Genomic DNA, 22,639 nt, shown 5'->3' on the forward strand with positions numbered 1-22,639 from the left:
ATTTCGTTTTGTGTACCGTAGAAGTCGTGTTCCATCTGTTTTGAAAAACTCTTCCAGTGTTCACTTTTTATTTATCTAACTAAAGTATTCGTTTTATTTCTGATTCGTTTATAGCGGTTATATGCCTGTTGTATATTTGTTGTGTTCTGTATTGTAAAAAGGTTTTTCTTTTTACTTCACATTTTGTCTTCACTTCCTCTCTAAACCATGGTGTTTTCTTTTTTGATATGTTAGTGTTCGTTACTTTCCTCTCTCCAAGTGATTTGGTTGCTGCGTTATGTTATTTTTGAGTTTTACCCCGCTTTCCTCAATGTTATCGTTTTCTAATATTTCATTCCCAGCGATCTTCTCTGATATTATTTTTCTGTATAACTATTCCGCGGATTCCGTATTTAGTCCTTCGACTTTGATTTTTGTTTGTGTTGGCGCTGCTCTCTTATGTGTGAAGTATTTTAGGATGATTCTTATTTTACATAATACTGGGTTATGGTCGCTACCTACATCTGCTGAGTTGAGGCATCTAACGTCGATTATTTTCAATGGATGTATTTCTCTGTTGGTTATAACATAATCTATCATAGATCTTTGTCCATTGCTGTTATTAAATATATATTTGTGTTGGTCTTTGTGTTTAAAAATGTGTTATTTATTTTAAGTTTGTTATTCGTGCAGAAGTTATTCATCAGTTCTCTATTTTCGTTTTTAACAACCTCGTTATGTTTTTGCTTAATTCTGGTTATTACTTGATTGCTTATTCGAGCGTTAAAATTCCCCAATATTATCATCTTCACTCTGGCTTGATCTACTACTTATTGTAATTGGTCATAAAACGTTTCCCTTGTTGTTTGAGGCTTGTTATTTTCTGGGCCGTATACTTCGATGGTGTTCAGGTCTTCCTGCTCCATTCTTATCTTTGTTGTTATAATTCTTTCTGATATATATTGACACTCTTTGATGTGATTTTGGTACCTTTGGTGTATTAGTAAGGCTACACCTTCTTTGGCCCTGTTTTTTTGGCTGCTCCACTGTAAATTAGTATTCACCTAATTTTAATTATTCATTTTCTTTCTTTTTTTTGTTTCCTGTTCAGCACACATGTCTATTTCTTTCTCTTTCAACACTTGGGCAATTTTTTGGCCCCTTGAGTTGAGCGATTTGATATTCCAAGTAGTAATTCTCATCTGGGTTTTGAATGTTTTTCGCTTGTCCTTATTTCTTGCCGTAGTCGTCTTCATAGTATCAATCCGGTTCCGAGGTAGTACATTGTTTCTTTGAGCAGTGTTTGTTTTTACGATTGGTAGGTTGCTAACCTTGCCAATGACCCTCCACATTTTATCTGCGCTTAGGACCGGCTGTGGTAACCGCAGAGGTACTCAATCCACCCCGCAATCGGCCCAGGCAGTGTTAGTAATATAAATAATATAGATCATCAATCAGCCAATCCCGTCCACTGCTGGACATAGGCCTCCCTCAGTTCTTTCCAGTGTTCTCTACACTGGGCCGCTTGTAGCCAGTTTCCCGCTACTCTTTTTATGTCGTCGGTCCATCTAGTCGGTGGTCGTCCTCGGCTTCTTTTATAATTTCTGGGCCTCCATTCCATAATTCGTCTTGTCCATCGTCCATCTTGTGTTCTGGCTAAGTGTCCTGCCCAGTTCCACTTAAGTCTCGTGGTTCTTTCGATGACGTCTTATATAGTATAGATATATAGATAATTATATCTATATAATAATATAGATAATTAATATAAAAAATTAGTTATTGAAAAAAATAATGTGACAAAAATAAGCAAATCAATTTTTTTATTCGATTATTATTATGATTATTAAAATATTTATGTAATAAATATTTCTTTATAAATTTATAAACCATAGTCTTTAGTCCGATGTCTTTTCTGTATGTTTTCCTGATGTCGTGTTTTATGTTGTCTTTTGTCATTTTTTCCAGATTGTATTTTATTTTTGTGATGGTGCTGTCTATGTTCTTTCCATTTTATAGTTGTAACAAAATTTGGGCGTCTGTGTAGAATGTGATTGTTTTGAGTTCGTGTTTGTGTATGTTTTGTGTTATTATGTCCGTGATTATGGATAGTGCTGCCGCTTCCAGTTGGTTTATGTGTGTTGTCGTGATTATTTTGTAGTTTGTGTGTGTTAGTGTTTTGTGTTTGTATGCATACTCCCAGTATTTTGCTGATGTTGTTAGCTGTTATTTTACGCTTGCGTTTGTGTATACTTTGATGTCTGGCGTGTCTGTGTTTTGTAATAGTTTTATGGTTCTGTGTATCGTATAGATTAAATAAAACGAGCGGTTCGAATTTATATACATATATTTATTTATAAGTTTACAGTTCGATAGTATCTTAACAACTAGACTCACTCCTAAAAACGTTACATGTATATAACAAAGTTACTATGTTCTAGAATATTCTGGCGTTGTCTCACCTCTAATTCGTCTCATCGAAAGAATATTTCGTTACAGTATGTATCGTATGTTTTGTTTTGATTTTCAGATTGTTTATTGTGTCTTTGTTGTCTGTGTATGTCTTGTGTATTTCCAAGGCATCTACCCTTAGCGGCATTGTTCCGGCAAGTACGTGGAGGGCCGTTGTCGGGACAGTGTTATAAGCTCTTGTTATTGCACGCACAAATCTCTGCTCCGTAGAGGAGCATGGTTTTAATTGCGTTCTCGTAGATGGTCTTGAGTGTTTTCGGTTGTCTTCCCCAGTCTCGTATCGCTATTATAGTTACTACAGTCTGTAAGTAAGACCGTCGGGGAATAGTATGTAAATTTACTCACATTAATTCACTGTTTTAAATATTCAAAAATATAATAAGTATAAAGATATCTTATAAGAGAAGTTTCAGTTCGGCTAATAGATTAAGTCTATAGTCAAAGAAAACTGACAGCACACACACACACACACACACACACACACACTGTTTTAAATACTTTGGCTGACTAAAATCTGGAATTTATTTTACGGTTCTATCAGTATCATGTAACAGTTGTTCGCAGTATTATGTCCAAACTTCAACAATCTCTTCGGCAACTGTTTTTTTCCTATTTTCTTGAGATATTGTTTTTGAGAGCATTTGTTATCTTCGAGAGTCTATTAGGTCAATCATTATTTTTATCATACAGTGTTTTTTTTTGTATTGGTTTTTTAGTTTCGCTTAAACCACATACAATCCATATCTCAACCGTATCCAAAGTTCCGTTTAAATCACTTCCCATTGGTAGTGGACCAGTGGCATGCCAGTCTTTCTATCGAGTGCTAGAAATCTCTGGTTTGGTCTTATAGAATTAACTTTATTATATAACTTATTGTTAGAACTGAATCTCACAGCTGGTCGGGCATAGGTGTTGGTAACTGTTGCAGAACGGCGAGTTTGGAGACTGTATTTATGATGATCATTTTATTACCTATGCAAAATTGAATGCGTCTTTTACCACGTGGATTTCTTTAATTCAAGTCCATGTTTATCTAGAATATGACGTATCAATTCATTACTTTCAGTGTTTCCTATCTTTACGGTAAAGTCTCCAATAACTATTAAGATATCATCATGTGGAATATTGGAGTTGATTCCTTCTAGTGGTTTATATTCTTGTTCCAGATGGTCAATTGAGTGGCTTGTAATTGGCGTTTATACTTGAATACGTGGCCTGACGTATCTGGAATTAAATTTAATTATAACAATACAATCTTTGATGGCCACACAGCTCTTTAAGTACTTTTTATATTTTTTATTAACTAGAAATGCTATTCCACTTCTGACAGTGTCTTTGGTTTCTAATAAATGTACTGTATTATCAGCTGTAGTAAGGTAGATGCATTATTTCTAATGTACTGCTGCCATTTGACAAACTCATAGTTTCTTTCCAAGATTTGTAATTTTTCAGATTGAAGAAGGCCTCATAGATTCCATGTTCCTCGGTATATTTAATTTTATAGGTTAAGGTGTTTACTCCAGTCGTAGATGCTGCGTGAGTTTTCCGGTTGCTCTCATCCAAAGGTCCGATCACACATTTCTCACTAATCTACCCGGAATCGATATATCGCCGGATTCAAAAGCCGGATCCAAAAGCCGAACTATTTTCTGTTTTCTGACTTTAAGATATAATCACATATAATAATTACAGCAGAATGTGATGTTGACAAAAACTTGGTTCATATGCTTTCGGGGCCGATTCCATTCGAAACCAGAAAAAAAGAGTGCTCTTCCGCCGATTAAGTTATCCGCTCGAAAGTCAGTAAGTGGCGATTTTCTTAAACCAAAAATCACTCGGTATCTATCTGCGTTAGTTATCTGGTTAGATGTATTCTGGCCCGTAGCCTGTCCTCTACCACTTAAAGAGGCAGATTTCAATTTTTTTTTCATTGAGATTTTCGGTCTTTCCTATCTCCAGAGCTTTAGAAGACATCAAAGTCATCAGATATCAAAGTTTAACAATCTTATACAAGGTATAAGTGATATTTTAGAAATTTGAATATTTTGTAGTATCTGCTTCTATGTTTTAATAATAATATTATTAGTTTGTTCCTAACTTACCAGATATGCTCTAAACCAAAACGCTTATTGAAAGCTAAAAATATATTGATAGTTTATTGTCTCTTTATTACTTATTTACTACTCTTTATCTATTATATTTATTTTCTATCACTACGTTCATAACATAGTTCATCAAACGCACATTTTTACATACATTTAAAATAAGAAGAATATATTGATAATAGGTTGCCAGTCAAAAAGTAAGCAAATATTTTTAATTCAATTAATACTAATTATTAGTTTTTGACAAATATTTTATTTTATTCATTTATTTTTTAAATAAAATACGCAGCTCATGACGTATGTGCATATTGTTTATATCAAATTAAAATTCATTTTTATCTTAATATAATGATATAAGGTTGCCTGAGAAAAAAATGGTCGAAAATTAGGGTTGCCAGCTGTTATAAACGCGAGGTATCAGAGATAAACTAAAATATAGTTAGGGCGCACTGAAAATGGTTTGAGAAGTGATAATATATATATATTATTATATATCTTCCGACGCATGATTTAAAAACTGACACAACTGACACTTCAAACGAGTAGCGTTGCGCACTAGCTGTCTTTTATTTTATCTTTGATACTTGGCCTTTTTAACAGCTGACAACCCTAATTTTCGACCATTTTGTCTTAGGAAAACTTACATAATCATATTAAGAAAAAAATAAGTTTTAATTTGACGTAAAAAACATGCATATTTTATTTAAAAAATAGATGAACGAAATAAAATTTTTGTCAAAAATTAATTACTATTAATTGAATTAAAAATTATTTGCTACCACTTTTTGTCTGGCAACTTATTATCAATATGTTCTCCTAATTTTAAATGTATGTAAAAATGTAAGTTTAATTAACTACGTTATGAACGTAGTGATCCTGTAGTGGGATCTCAGGCTATTATAAAAAAATCTAATTTTTAGCAAATAATACAAAAAACTATAGTGGATTATATACTTCACGGTGGTTTCATGAACACTGGAGAAAAAATGTTCGAGAGTGATAGCTATCGAATAATATATTTTTATAGAAAAACAGAAGGCGGAATTCCACGCTTCAAGCAAGCATCAGATGCTGATATAGAGATGCCATATTATTTTTTGATCGGTTCCAGCACAGGGAATTTCTTACATACAGTTACTCACTTATGCAGCCAGGTAAAATTAACACAATAGCTTTTGATTGATTTTTTTATTTTCAATTAACGTATCTTGAATACTTGGGGTCGTTAATATAGACATAGTGTACAACAATTATTGTTACATTAAATATGAATACAGGGTTAATACAAACAACCAGACTAGTACATTATCTATGGAAGTAACAAAAAATAAATAAACGGTCAGTTCACTGATTTAAATTAATTTGAGTAAACAAGTTTTTAAAAAAAATTTAAAACCACTATTAAATCGATTCGGAAAACTAAGAATATTTTTAGTTTCCTTTTCAGGTTGTACCTATTTTCTTCTAGAATTAGTAATATGACAGTCCAAACCACATTTTTAGTGGAAATAAGAGTATTGCAGTTTTGACATTCTACTGAAGGATTGGCAGAAGTCATTAGGTTAGGTTAGGTTAGGTTAGGTTAGGTTAGGTTAGGTGTCCTATTCAAAGTCGGCGAATTATATATTTACTCTTTTCTGTTCATGGGTGGCTTTATAAAGCGGGAAATGGGTTGAACTTCATGCAACTTAGTTTTTATTCTACTATAGTAATCTAGACAGAGTTTTAGATAAATGGGTTAATGGAATCTGCATAACTCGTATTGAAAGCGGGAAGATTGCAGTTTATTGGAGATGTCTTAGAATCACATATGTATGTGAGATATTGATAGTAACTAATAAAGAATTTTATTTATGGTGCTGTGAATGTGGATTTGGATTTATTTACAGGGAATAAGCCACAATTAAAGGTTAAAGTACGTTTATTGGCGTTTCAATTTCCACTTCGGAAATCGTTCTCAAAATACAAACATGTTTGTATTTTGAGAACGATTTCCGAAGTGGAAATTGAAACGTCAATAAACGTACTTTAACCTTTAATACATACAGCTTCACGTGATACGGTAAGTACGATTAAGCAAATAAAATTTATCAACTTATGTACCTGCTACATGCCCTTAACCCAGCTCACCGAAGCAACGCTAAGCTTACAACGAAATTCGTTTTATGGGATATTTACCTGATAGTCGCCAAAGAGCCTGGAGAATGCTATTCCCGATGTTGCTTCTCTCCTAGAGTACGATTTGGTGGTGGAGGTATAATGGTATAGGGCAGCATTTCTGTGGAAGCACATACAGATATTTTTCTGTCAAGGAGAGGTGGGCTTAATGCTGATAGCTACATTAGGGAATGATTGAAATATAAAATGTAGTACCTTGCATTTATGCAATATGCATTTTGTAAGTGAAAATGTTCACCTAATACAGGATAATACTTGACCGTATATAGCCATAGTAACGATGCAATACTTTACAGATATTGGTATTCGGATCTAGAAATCCAGATCTTAACCACATAGAACATTTGTGGGAAAACTTGGAAACATTAGTTAGGCAAAATCATGGAGAGTTTGAAACTGCTGTAACTTTATATCGGGCGCTGTTAAACAAATGGGAATAAATAGCACAATACAATATTACTGCTTTGATCCAGTCTATGTCAGACATGTTCAGAGGTGTTATTCGAGCTCGGGGAAGAAATACTTAATTTTAATATTTGTAGAATTAAGGCATGTACATATGTGAAATTATTAATATAATTTCAGAGTATAAGAACTGTATTAAATAGGGTTGGTTCTAAATAGTTAGGAGAGAATAATTGAGGTTATAAAAACAAAAGCTAATTAAGTTTATAAAAGTCTTACCAATAATGCTGGTGTCTTCACTCGCGAACTCGTAGTCTGCATATAGTTGATATGAGTCAATATAAACACAATGAGTCTGTTGTCTATACGAGTCACATGCGAGTCAACAGTAGCGACAGATTCGCGATATTTTATCGGGTGGTAACTAGTGGTTATCACTAAGACAGAACAAACCGTCTGTTCTGTTTTCGGAACCAATATCAGAGATAGGTGTGTAAAACGCCCGTCTTCAACGGCCCCATCTAGGTATAAGGGAGTCCTTTTTGTTAGCTATTTCAAAACTGTCTGTATGTATAAAGAGTTGAGGTTAAAATTAGTTAGGAATTATTACTCAGGGTTGGATTAGGATAATATTTTTTAATCGTGAGGTTGAGACTACCTACCTATAGGATTTGATATAGCGAAAAATATGACATTATTTTTCGCATGTGAAAAAATGACAAATTGACCAATATTCATATTTTATGATAATATGTAATAACTTTTATTTGTTGTTATTATTGTTCAATATTTTAGAACTTGATTTTTTATTTTATGAATTGCTATTTAACATAGAATAAAATATTAAAATACTTTTTATTTTACTTAAAATAAACTAAGTGTCCGGTTAATTTGGCGGGGCAGTGTAGTATTATTAGTTGAATTATTTTTATCCCTACTAATATACTGTTTTGTAAATACGTTTTAATTTTATTTGTGTATTTGTTATTGATCTTGTTGTAGAACCTTTACGTGGGGGCTGGTTAACTGCCGATTTATGCGCAATAGGAATATGTTGTTTACATACATATGTATACATTTTCACAACATTTTTAAAATCTGGGCAAAATGAATAAATCCTTTCCCACGGTCGACAAAATTTTTTCATGCGAAAGTGACCCAGCTTCTATTAATGTATTTGCTTAAAATCTTTTTTCTTCGTTGCAAGCTTTCTGTACATTTCTTTATTTTTCTCTGTCTTATTTTGCTAGTAATTGTGATATGTTCGTTTATTTACAATTACTGCAGATTGTAACTTATTTAGAAAGACCCATTGTAGTGTTTCGTGGAGAATAAAAATGGACTATCAGCTGCATGAATTAATGCAGAGTGGAGATATGGTTAGATTTGTAAAATCACAAATACTAAACTGGCCTTACAACTTAAAAATAATGCCAGATAATTGAGCTATAAAAGTAATCCAGAGATGGAAACCCTAAGCAAATAGGACAAAAGAAATGTCCCGTAAAAGATGGATAGACGATAAAGGAAGATAAAACAATGAACATCAGGCAGTGGCGAAGAAAAGTATCCGAGAGGGCAGAATGGAAATACTTTGTTAAGCAAGCCAAGATCTACAAAGAGTTGAAGTGCCATTAGAAGCAGAAGAACAGCATATTGTAACTTTTTTTTCCTTCTTTGTGATGACTGCGGGAACTTAACCCATTTGCAACATATTGTAACTTATTGGTTGTATTGTGATTATCGCTTCCTGTTTGAAGGAGAACTTCTTTATAGAAATTTTAAATTTTGATTTTAAAATTTAAACTTTTTGTATCTCAGCAAGGATCAACAACATTCTTTAGCGCTCTTTAGAGCTCACAGGGTTTATCTGTCAAATTTTAAAACGTATTGAGCACGATTTAACTGGGACTTTTAACATTTTAAATCTGTTAACATTAAAAACATTGCTTTTTTAATAAAATTTTTTTATATTTTTATTAATAATTTCATTAGTTTGTACAATTTCTATTTTTGCTTCCTTTTTGTGTTTAAATTCAACGACTTTAATGTATAATATACACACATACTGTGTTGTCATTGTCATATAATTGATTTAGTTATTTTATGTAGATGTTTACACCTTTAATAAAAGGTTGTTTCGAGGAGCCAGCACTAAAAGCTTCGAAGGAGACTGGAAATGAGGACAGGGGTACTCGGGTTTCATCAGACTTTAGGCGGCCTTCTGATTATCGCAGAATATCAATGTACGTAAGTAAAGTACAGCGAACTCAGGAAGATACCGAGTACGAAATACCCGAAGATCGACAAGATGGTAGTCTTTCTACACCCATTAAGGATGAACTGTTTAGAGAAGTTTCTAATATTGTACAATCCTTCGAATGGTAATGTATACTGGGTCTTCTTAACTTTTTTCTAATATATATATATATATATATATATATATATATATATATATACATATATATATATATACATATATATATATATACATATATATATATATATATATATATATATATATATATATATATATATATATATATATATATATATATAGTTATTATTAAAGTGATTATGTCGAGCAAAAAACAATTTATAAATATGTATGAATTATCAGGTAGTGTACATTGAAGTATGTAAAATATTGAATGTCAAGATTAAACTGTCTTAAGCACGTTCGTTACAGTAATACGATAAAACAATTCAAATTACTCCAATTGTAAAAATAACAATAAAAAAAACGTTAGAAGAATGATATTTCCTTGATTAATTATTAAGGTTAGTTGTTATTAAGGTGAGTGTAGAATATTTTGAATATTTATAAATTTTGTTCAATATATGACAATATATGTTACTTTACTGTTCAGTGTCCGTTTTATAATTTAAAGTGTTTTTATTTTTGTTAATGTGATACAATGGTGATACATCTCAAAAGTTATCAGTTTGTGCCAAAACGCAAGCCTTTTCGTGAGTCTAGTATATGACCGGTATTTTATACGTTTTATACGTATATACACACACACATGTATATATATATATATATATATATATATATATATATATATATATATATATATATATATATATAGTAAACTCTTAAATATTGGGGAAATCTGCAAGAAAGACTCTAATGAGTATCAATTGTTTCGCCGAACGTTTTCGCCAAAGAGAATTAATTTGGCTTCTTCAGGGCTGAAAGAGAATAAATTATAATTAGCTACCATATATTATTTATTAAAAACATTATTGATCTTACCGTAACTAGTTACGGTAGACATATTAGTATAATATGTCTACATTTTTTTGTAAAAGGTTGTTATTAACAATGGACATTATCCTGTTTTTCATACCTAGTACGGTATTATATTTTTGACGGGTGGTATGATTCAAATAGTAATTTATATTGTAACGAAATAGCGTACATAACGGTTGCATCTCGACGAGAAGCTTCCAGAGATGTATCGAGCGCGGGAGAGATCGACCCGTCAAACAAACGAATTAAAAGTGGATTACTCCAGAATATTCTAGTACATAATAACTTTTATATATACGTAGCTCCTATATTAGCTAAGTAAGTTGATAAGATATTTTCGTACTGTAAACAAACTTATAAATAAATATATTTATATCAATTAAGAACCGCTCGTTTTATTTAAAAACGGTACAATATATTTGCCTAATGCTGTCGGCTTTTGGTACCAATCCTATGCCAAAATATTGTCATTTGTTCTTATTACCCTTGTGTCTGAAAATGGTATACTAGAATCTGTCTTAGTTTCAATTGTAAACTGAAGATGTTTATTAAATGAATTAAAAAAAATTTTCGTAACAACGTAACGGCTATCCTGAACAAATTAAAAAAAAACTGATTTACAGCAGTAATTTCTATGATGGTTTCGTACATGATTCTAACAACAAATCAATCTAATATAAAAAACTCCCCTTTATGAATGGGATTACTCATTCTGTCATATCCATATTCAAAAATGTTCCTAATATTAGTATAGCTAAATATAATAACATGAACAGCAAACAACTATTTTCTAAAATCAAATATCCAGTCCCAACCTTAAGTACATACTTATAAAAGTAATGTTGTTTATGAAATACCGTGTCTAGGATGTCCAAATAGCTATATTGGCCAAACATCACAATGGCTAAAACAATGCATCACACAAAATAAAAGTGATTGCCGCTTGAAAAAAAAAAAAAATACTTGTGCAGTAGTTGAGCACTATGAAAACACCGGTCATATGCTAAACTATAACAAGGCTTGCATTTTGGCACAAACTGATAACTACAAAAGTAGATTATTTCTTGAGATGTATCACATTAACAAAAATAAAAACACTTTACACACAGAAACTATAAAACGGACACTAGACAGTTAAGTGACATATATTGTAATATATTGAACAAAATGTATAAATATTCAAATTGCCAACCTTAATAACAACTAATCTTAATAATTAGTCAAAGAAATATTATTCTTTTAACGTTTTTTTTTAGTTTTACATTTGGAGTAATTTTAATTGTTTTATCGTATTACTGCAACGAACGTGCTTAAGACAGTTTAATCTTGACATTCAATGTAACAATAAAACACTGAAAACTTTGTTTTCAAAACTTCCACAAAATTTATTTTAAATTCTTATCACTACAGCTGTTTCGGCTAATTGCCTTTCTCAAGTGATCTGTTTTTGGCATGGGTTTACACTTTATAGTCTCTAATGAAATAGGTTGAGGAGGGGAGAACTGTTTGTCTCAAGCTGGTCTGGTCAAAGATAGCTTAAGGCCTTTATTTTGAATGTGTAGAATTTTAAATTCGTCATTAAAAGAATGATTATGATCTAGAAGGTGAAGTGCGTATGTAGAATCTGTTTTTCTATTATTGAAAGCCCTTTTATGTTCAGAACAAATAACAACCTAGGCAAATATATTAAAAACAACAAGAGCCAACATAAAAAACACTTACACAGTGGTGTGTACAAACTTAAATGTGGCGACTGCCCAAAAACTTACATTGGTCAAACAGGTAGAAATTTTAATAAACGAATAGCAGAACATAAAAGGGCTTTCAATAATAGAAAAACAGATTCTACATACGCACTTCACCTTCTAGATCATAATCATTCTTTTAATGACGAATTTAAAATTCTACACATTCAAAATAAAGGCCTTAAGCTATCTTTGTTAGAATCTATGGAAACCAACAAATTAAAAAACACAGATATAATTCTGAATGACCAGCTTGAGACAAACAGTTCTCCCCTCCTCAACCTATTTCATTAGAGACTATAAAGTGTAAACCGATGCCAAAAACAGATCACTTGAGAAAGGCAATTAGCCGAAACAGCTGTGGTGATAAGAATTTAAAATAAATTTTGTGGAAGTTTTGAAAACAAAGTTTTCAGTGTTTTATTGTTACATAAAATGAATTTCCATCAAGTAACGGTCGAATCCATCAATTATTCTTGACATTCAATATTTGACATACTTCAATGTCAGTTATTATTTTTGTGAAATCTTTTGATTTCTGTAAGTGTCTATTTGTACGTCATTTTTTTGTAATGTTGAAATTGTTTTACAGTGTACTTCTGATGAAGCTATCAAATAAATAGCGAAATATTGAGTTTCTTCGAAAAAACAAAGATTTTTTTAGAAACCACTACCTGATAATTCTTACACACACATATATATATATATATATATATATATACATATATATATATATGTATATATATATATATGTATATATATATATATATATATATATATATATATATATATAATGAACCAAAAGTATTTGCTGACAACGTAAGGAAGTAAACGTTAAATAGTGCAATTGCTGCAAACCCACTATTTAACGATCACTTTCTATATATATATATATATATACATATAAATATATATAAATATGCAATACATTTTCAAATATGCATAATACATTATCAAAAATAATCCTTTTTTAAAATATATATAATCCTTTTCATTAAAAACCACTGAAGTAAGATGAAACTTTCAATCAAATTACCAATAGCGAAGAGAAATTAAAATTAATCAGTGGCAATTGAATTATATATATGAGAATATTATATTGATTAGCTAAAAATGCAAGGCAGGAAAGAAATAGTCCTGACTGACTAGTTAAAAAAAAACACTAATAATCTGCGCTCAAAATTGTGGCAGTAATACAATTTGGTTATATTTGTGTTCAAAAATAATTAAAATCAGTTATTATCCTGTTCATTGGACAAGGCCTCGTCATTTGAATTATCTGCTGGATCTATAAGTAGTACTTTCTCTTCGTCGGATGTAATAAGCTTTGCCCAATCATCTTGTATAAATTTTTCTGTATGCTTTACTAATCTAATTAGCCTAAACTTTAGATGTTGCTTCACTTAGAGCATCACTTCATACTTTTTTTACTACTACGGTTTTTCTAGCTGGGTAATTTGGTTCCATTTGCGTTACATGCCCTCCCACCTCAGATGTTCTATCTTCATGTAGTTTACTATATCTGGTTCGTGGTATATTTTATAAAGTTCGAAGTTGTATTGTCTTTTCCATACTACATTGTCATTCACTGCTTCATAGATTTGCTTTGGCACTATTACTTCTTAATATTCAGGACTCACGCTCATACCTAAGAATTGGTCTAATATATTAGCTTTAAGTAACTATCACCGTCTAAAAAATGACACATTTTCAACAATTTTTTATTATCTTATTTATTATATATAGAAATGAAACTTTTTTTATATCATTATACAGCTTATGAAGATCACAAAAAAGTATTTTTTTTGTTTCCATTGTTCCTGTATTTTAAAGATGGCATCAAATATTTTTCATCCAAAATTTACTGCTTCATGGCGGACAGTAACTCTCTGAAACGGCAAATCTGAAATATAAAGGGTTTCGAGAAATCTGAAATAATTATAAATTCAAGAAGGGTTTTAAGAAAGAAGTGCCCTTTCGTGATAGTCAGCCAGAAAACTTGAAAATTCTTAAAAAGAAACAAAATAGCGGACATTTGAAAAATTGTCAAAAAACTGACCATTTTTTCGAATTTTTCATTCACAAAAGTTTTAAAAAATCGACCAACTAGATTCGAAGATTAACTGTCCGCCAATTTTAAAAACGTAGTTTTTCTTAAAACTTTAATCTAAGGATCTAGTCTGTCGATTTTAATAAGCCTTCATGCATTTTGTTTGTTTTGATTTGTTCTGATAGTTTACCATAATTTGGACAAAAAAATAAAATTTTTGTGACTAAAGAAAGTCGAAAAAATGGTCATTTTTTAGACCATTTTTTCAAATGTCCGCCATTTTGTTTGTTTTTAAGAATCTTCAATTTTTTTAGTAAACTATTACGTTAGGGCACTTCTTTTTTAAAACCCTTCTCGAATTTTATGTTTCATATTTGGCGTGTCCGAAATTAACTATCCGCTATAGAGCAGTCATTTTTAAACGTAAAATTTTTGGCACCATCTTGAAAATACAGGAACATAGGAAAAAAATTGTTGAAAATGTGCCATTTTTTATCATTCTAGACGGTAATAGTCCCTTAAAGACATTTATTTTAATACTTGTTATTTCTTTCTTATTATTGATTGTTCTTTCTATTTCCTGGTCTAATTTATTCGCTTTATCACTCCTGTTATTAATCTCTATTTCTTTTCTGCCAGTTTCTTCAATTGCCACTATTGCTACATAATCTGCAAACACACAATCTGATACTCTTATTTGTAAGTTTCGGTAACTTATTTGTAGTAGCTTATTTTTTGTTTTTGTATTTTTTATGATGTCATCCATAAACCTAATAAATAATAAAGAACTTAAACTTCCCCCCTGGCTTACACTCTTTGTCGTTTAGGAGAGGAAACGAAGCACTAAAACTACCAATTTTCCGTAGAAAGATCAATCGCGTGAAACTTTTTGCATTCGATTCGAGAAAGTGTCAGAAAAGTTTGTGAATAAAATTCATGGAGGTAAAATGAAAAATGCATTTTGTGCATACGAAAAATGCATTTTTACAGTGCACAGAAAATGAAAAATTTGCAACTAATAAAATATCTACAGGATTAAATTTTAATAATTTTTTTAGTCGGCGATTTTGAGGTAGCTGAACACGAGTATAATAACTACGAGGGATAATTGAGCTACTTGGTGCCCAGAGAAGACCTCGTCTTCTAGAGTATGTTAATTTCATTTTAAATCAGTCGACAGTCACAACTTGTGGGTTTCAAAATCGCTGAAGACGACTATTATGACGACGGTAGTTGTCAAACTACGTGGTGTCCATGGTGAACCTGGTCTTCTGAAGTTTTATGTTATTTTTATTCGAAAGCAGTTAAAAGTTATTACTCGGGGGGTTTTTAAGGTCGACGAACACGAATATTATGACAGCAATGATCCACGATCTACGTGGAGCCCAGTGTGGACCTCGTTTTCTAGCGTTTTATGTATTTTTTAAAAATAAGTCAAAAGTCATTATTTGGGGATTTTTAGGCGTTGCTGAACATGTATATTACAACAGCAATGATCTCCAAGGTATCTGGTGGCCAACGTGTCAGGAGACCTCGTCTCCTAAAGTTTTTTGTTAATTTGTTATTTAGGATTTTTGTAAAAGTGTGGTATCAAATTAAAATGTATCGAGTTAAAATATGATTTCCTGAATATAAATACAAAAAATTTTATCCTTTATATTTACTTCTACCTCCTTCCTATCTGTATCAAATATTCTGTATCAAATAATCGATTTTCTTCATAGTTCTCCATATCTGTGCAATTTCCATCCAGCACGATTTTTACGTGCCAAATGCAAACCAAGCCATTCTTTCTACATCAAAATTTTTATATAAACACAGTGATTTTTATAATAATTAGAAATAGAGCGAGGAGAAAAACACGCACTTTAACTATGTAACTTGAAGGATATCTGTGTATTAGTACGTGTGAGAGAATGAGTATAAGAGCACATATTAAAATAAAAAGACGGAACTGCTACAGGGGAGATTAAAATATGTATCACCTGGCACTTCATCATCATCATCATCATCATCATCATCATCATCATCATCATCATCATCATTATCATCATCATCAGTGCTACCAACTGCTTAGAAGTGCCAAATTTAAAAAAATAATGTCTTGGGTAAATAATTTTCCGTATATATTTTCTGCTAATTTATATTCTGAGGTCATTTATCAACGAAATATTTACTTTCAGCGACCTCGAGAACCTCTGAGTAATGACTGACGATTAATTTAGAATGAACTGGAAATTCCAGGAGACGAGGTAACCCTTGGCACCAAACACCTTGAAGACAATCGCCGTCATAATATTCGTATTCAGCAAGCCTAAAATCCCCCGAGTAATGACTTTTGACTGATTTCGAATGAAAATTAAAACTTTGGAAAACGGGGTCAACCTTGGGCACCAGGTAGCTCAAGGACTATCTTCGTTATCAGATTCGTATTCAGTTACCTACAAATCCCAGGAGAAATGGCTTTCGACTGATTTAAAATTAAAATAATGTACTTCAGGAGACGAGGTCTATCCTGGGCACCTGGTAGCTCAAGGACTATCGTCGTTATCATATTCATATTCAGTGACCTCGAAAATCTCTGAGTAACAAAATTGAGCTCATTCCTGTCGATATTTTCTAAGTAGCAAATTTTTAATTTTCTATGTACTTTGAAAATGCAGTTTCCTTATGCACAAAAAGCAATTTTCATTTTACCACTATGAATTTTGTTCAAAAACTTTCCTGATACTTTCCCTAAGCAAATGCAAAAAGTTGCACAGCAATTTATTTTGCTGCGGAAAGTTGGTATTAGTGTTTCATTTCCTCGCCTAGTTATGAAGTCTTCTGATATCATATTTTTACTATTTACGCGATTCTGGCTAATCATTAATTAATCATTTTATGTGGTATACTTGTATATCTGCTTTTTAAACTTTCCCATACGTTTGACCTTGGTTATCAAATGCTTTTTGATATCTGGAAAAGCTATTTTGATGATATCTCATTGACCGTAAAAATATGATCCTGCGTATATCTATCTAGTCTAAAATCACTTTGATTATCAATAAAATAACAAACAAGAACAATGTTTTAAAATTACAAAATATTAAAATTATAAAAAAGCGAAATAAAAATAATTACATATGTTTCACTTATTAATCCTACGTAAGTGGCTTTTAAAACGACGAGATGTAAATCATTAAGGGAGTTAGCTAGCCTCAAAACTCTAGGTTTTAGTGAATCTATGAAAGTGCATAATTAAATCCATGAAACGGTACATTAAATGATCGCACTTGTCAGTTGAGCAAGGTGGTACGACCAATCCGATTGTATTCAGAAGCTAGGACAATTGCATATACCATTTATGATATTAAAAAGTAGTGTAAGGTCTCTTTGTTTTCTCCGGCTACCAAGAGAAAAGATCTGTAGTTGATGTTGCCAAACAGTATAATCGCTATAAATATGAACTGTCGTGAAAACAGTTTCTAATATCATTAATAAAAAGTTTAAAAAATAACGGAATCAATTGGAACCCTCCGAGGAGGAGGTTGTCAATCCTCTACCGGACGCGTCCCCAGGTGGCGGATAGGGGAATGCCTCCCAGATATGGGTGGTATCGGGGAAATGAAATACCCGACGCGGACCAAAACTGACAACAGTAGCGTCTGACCCAGAGTGGGCGGCTGCAAACAGCGTCTGACCCAGAGTGGGCGGCTGAACAATAGGTCCTCCAAAAGGGGGTTGTGGCGTTAGGCGTTAGCAACCTAGCACACTTAAAAAAATCCAAGGGCTAACGAACAATTGGCAGAAATGAAAAATTTTAAAATTAATCCCCGGGTGGCAATCCACACCTCCGAAGGAGGGAGCCCCATCGGATACGGGGGGGGGGCACTTCTGCTTTGAGTTCAACAAACCCGGCTTCGAAACTCAACCGAAGACAAAGACAGAGAAATCTAAGAATCGGCACATGGAATGTGCAGGGCTGGAGAACAAAAGCCAGTGAAGTAACATCAGAATTCGAAAAGATGAATCTCGATATCCTCGTCACAACGGAAACAAAAAAGAAAGGAAACGGCACGGAAAGAATAGGGGAACTAATCCATTGTTGGAGCGGAGTAGAAAAGAAAGACCGCGCAAAAGCTGGAGTTGGAATTCTACTAAAGAAGAAATGGGAAAAATCTATAGACGATTGGGAACCCATAAACGAGAGAATTGCCAAACTGAAAATCAAGATGTATGGCAGAGAAATTATAATACTAGCAACATACGGTCCAACGGAAGACAGTCCAGCCAATGAGAAAGAACGATTTATCGAACAACTTCAAGAACAAATGGATAAGAGAAAACCTAAACAAGAAATAATAATAGTGGGGGATCTAAATGGAAGAGTCGGAAGAAAAGACAATGACAGAACAGTTGGTCCATTTGGAGAAGACACAATTAACGACAACGGAGAAAGATTGGTAGAACTATGTGAAGTAAATGATTTGAAAATTATGAACGGATTTTACAAACACAAAAATATACATAAGTACACATGGACTCAAGAGACAAGAAAACTAAGATCCATTATTGACTACATTATCATGAACCACAAAAGCTCCATCAAAGTGAAAGACATTAGAGTGAAAAGAGGGGCAGAGTGTGGAACAGATCACAAACTTGTGGTGGCATGGATGGAATTCCCCTATATCTGGACAAAACAAAAACATACATCGATTGTTACAACGGGAACGACAATAAACGAAAAGAGGCTCAAATTACATCTATTGCAGGAAGAATCAATAAAAGATTTATACAAAAGAAGACTAGACCAAAAACTAGAAGAATTCAGATATGACACGTTAGATGAAATGCATGAACACATAAAAACCTGCCTGATTTCAGCGGCCTTAGAAGCTCTTGGAGAAGACGACCAAAGGAACACCCCTCAGAATATCAAATTAAGGGAAGACACATTGAAATGAATAAAAGAAAAGAAAAAACTACACATAAAATACCTAAACACCAAAAAACAGGAAGACTTAGACCTATATAGAGCGAAAAACAGAGAGGTAAAGAAAAGAGTAACAAATGAAAAGAACGAACGATGGGAACAAGCATGCACAGAGATAGAACGACATATCGGAGGAACGAGAAATTCAGAATCATGGCGAATATTAAAAGCACTTCAACGAAATAAGACAGAGAAAACCCAGATCGGCAAAATTAGTGAAAACGAGTGGCAAGAATACTACGTAGAACTACTTACAGAAAACCGTCCCCAATTTCAGGAAGAGAATATAGAACATGCAGGAAATGGGGCATACGACCAGATAGAAATAAGCCTGGCAGAAGTTAAGAGAGCAATCAAGACATTGAAGAACAAAAAAGCCAAAGGACCCGGAGGAATACCAAACGAACTAATTAAAAACGGAACGGAAAAGTTATTCCGCATGCTACATAGAATGTTCGAAAGAGGACTAAATGGAGAAGAAATACCTGCGGAATGGACACAAGCATACATCACATCCATACATAAGAAAGGAAACAGGAAAAAATGTGAAAACTATAGAGGAATTAGTATAATATCGTCGGTAGGTAGACTTTACGGGAAAATTATTAAAGAAAAACTAGAAACTGAAATAATAGGAAAAATTGGAGAAGACCAAGCAGGGTTCACAGTAGGAAAATCATGCCTAGATCATACGTACACATTAGAACAACTGATAGAGAAGAAAATGGCAAAAGGTAGACCGGTCCATCTGGCCTTTGTTGATCTAAAGAAAGCATATGACTCAATACCTAGAGTCAAATTATGGGAAGCAATGAATGATCTCGGAATCCGACAAACACTAATAAAAGCAGTTAAAGCACTATACAAAGAAAACAAAGTAGCTATTAAATGTGGAAATAAAGCCTACAATCCATTTAAGACGACAAAAGGACTTCTACAAGGCTGTGCTACGTCCCCTACTCTGTTTAAAATATTCTTGGAAAAGACACTCAAACCATGGAGGAGAAAGTGCGAAGGAATGGGCATACCAGTAAGAGACGAATACCTATACACCTTAAGTTTTGCCGACGATCAAGTAGTCATCGCACAAGATGAAGAAGATCTCAGCTTTATGCTCAGAAAACTAGAAGATGAATATAAAAACAACGGAATGGAAATAAACTTAGAGAAAACCGAATACCTAACAACAGAAAACAAGGATATGAGAAACCTAGAGATAGACGAGGGAAGACAAATAAATGGAACAGATAAATTCAAGTATTTAGGAACCATAATATCGAACCAGGGAACAACAGAAGAAGATATAAACAACAGACTGAGACAAACAAGAAACTGTATAAGACAACTAAACTCAGTGTTGTGGGATAAGAACATTACGATAAAGACAAAAAAGAGAATATATAACACCCTGACAAGAAGTATCCTGACATATGGGTCCGAAAACTGGACAATAAACAAGAGAAATAGAGGTAGAATAAGAGCAGTAGAAATGGAGTTCCTGAGGAGAAGCTGTAGACTTACAAAAAGAGACAGAATTGAAAACGCAGAGATTAAGCGGAGAATGGGAGTGCAATCAGACATAATCGACTATATAGAGGAGAAGAGACTATCCTGGTACGGCCACGTCAGAAGAGCGGACAGAGGACGCTGGATAAACAAAATCACAGAATGGAGCCCGATTGGAAGAAGAAAGAGAGGAAGACCCCGAAGGTCATTCAGAGATGAAATCGACGAGGCTATGGAGAAAAGAACCCTGCGAGATGGAGACTGGAATGACAGGGAAAATTGGAGAAAACGGTTGAGTGAAGGAAGACAGTGAAAACTGTGGAAATCCTTAGTAGTAGTAGTAATTGGAACCCCTGAGGTACACCCGACTTAACCGAAATTGTTTTTGAGTAGAAGTGGTTTACTCGTACCTGCTGAGTTCTGCCCATTAAGTAGCTACTTAACTACTGTAACCTGGTCAGTTATACCATATGAGCTAAGCTTGTAGCAGTGTAAATCCAATCAACTTTAGTCCCTTTACCAAGGTTTCTGACTGAAAGTCGATATAAATCAACAAACACAATTTTGCAGATTTACCTAAAGTAAAACCTTCCAAAAACTTTTAGTATATTGCTTAGAATGGATATAGGATGGCAATTCTTAATGTAAGATTGATTACCATTGTATATTGGTATGACGTAGGAAATTTTTCAAAAGTCTGCAAATTGACCCACATTCATTGTAAAAAAAAGGTCGCAAGAGTATAAAACTGAATTCTGCTATACCGTTAGGTCCAGGCCCTTTATTAACATTTAATGATGAAAGTTTTTCGTAAATATTTGAAATAGGGATAGAATATGACGATATAATGAATTTAGACTGGATATGGTCAACACTGCAGTTTAAAGTTAGATCAGTTTAAACTGATGAAAAGTGATCTGCGAATAAATTAGCAATGTCAATCCCACAGGAAGCTACAGAGTAATTCAGGATCATTGGGTCACGTATATTATTGTTTTCATGTTTGCCATTTAGAAATTTACAAAAATACTTATTGTTGGATAGAATATTAAGAGAAATGTATAAAATTATCATAGCAACACTTTGACATATTTTTACATACTGTACGATGACAAAATTCAGCATAACTCGGGGAATTCTTAATGTTTTATAAATTTTATGAACTTTTATTTTATCATCTAATACTTTCTTTAACCCTGAAGATTACCAAGGAAATTTTTTAATACTAATCTGTATGACTGTAGTGAACTGTTCATGTCGTAAAGATCTCTACCACGGAAAAGGTTATCCCAGTCTATATACTCAAAATACTGGTAAGTTACTGAAAAGTTTGCAAGGTGGAAATCATCCTATTAGCAAACACTTAATTGTAAGGTAGTTAAGAGAGAAGGATGATAAAAATCTGGAGAAATTACATTGTCAGCTTCAGAAATAAAAGCTCTTCGAGTGCCAGGATAAGATCTAGAATAACATCATTCTTAATCCTAGTATTCCATTGTTATGTTTTATATCCTCCTAAATAAAATTTTCTTGTTCTGTTGTTGTAATACTATTTTCCTGAAATTATCCTCATGAAATTTTGAAGCTGTTTTTACTTCCAAAACTTACGGAAATCTGTATAATAATATGTTAATTAAAGTGATTTTTAAGGGTTGCGGAACATGTTGAGGATGAGCTGGATTTACCCATGGTCGATTTAAGTGACATTATTCACACAGATCTTGGTGATGAGGAATTGTCCACAATGCCCAATATTATTGGTTTATTAGAGGATGCAGTCGAAGGTTGGGAGCGACATATACTGAAAGTTTTAGAAACATATTTAGTTAAGGTATATATTAGTGTTTACACTTCACTCATTCAAAAAGACAGAATAAATTACTAAAGTTCTAAAGTCGTACGTAAAATGTTCAGAAATCAAACGAATGTTTTGTGGTTACGAATGCACTCACAACATAACTACTAAAA

General features: G+C 32.8%; 1 protein-coding gene across 1 annotated transcript in view; it reads left to right on the forward strand.

The window, feature by feature from the left end:
- LOC140442220 (dynein axonemal heavy chain 10-like) overlaps window positions 1-22,639 on the forward strand; it is a 657,946-nt gene that overhangs the window by 36,102 nt on the left and 599,205 nt on the right. The window contains 3 exon segments of the mRNA XM_072533298.1: window positions 5,474-5,707; window positions 9,249-9,520; window positions 22,322-22,502. Coding sequence (XP_072389399.1) covers window positions 5,474-5,707; window positions 9,249-9,520; window positions 22,322-22,502 — 687 coding nt within the window.

Source organism: Diabrotica undecimpunctata, chromosome 5 (assembly GCF_040954645.1).
Source record: "Diabrotica undecimpunctata isolate CICGRU chromosome 5, icDiaUnde3, whole genome shotgun sequence".
Taxonomy (NCBI): domain Eukaryota; kingdom Metazoa; phylum Arthropoda; class Insecta; order Coleoptera; family Chrysomelidae; genus Diabrotica; species Diabrotica undecimpunctata.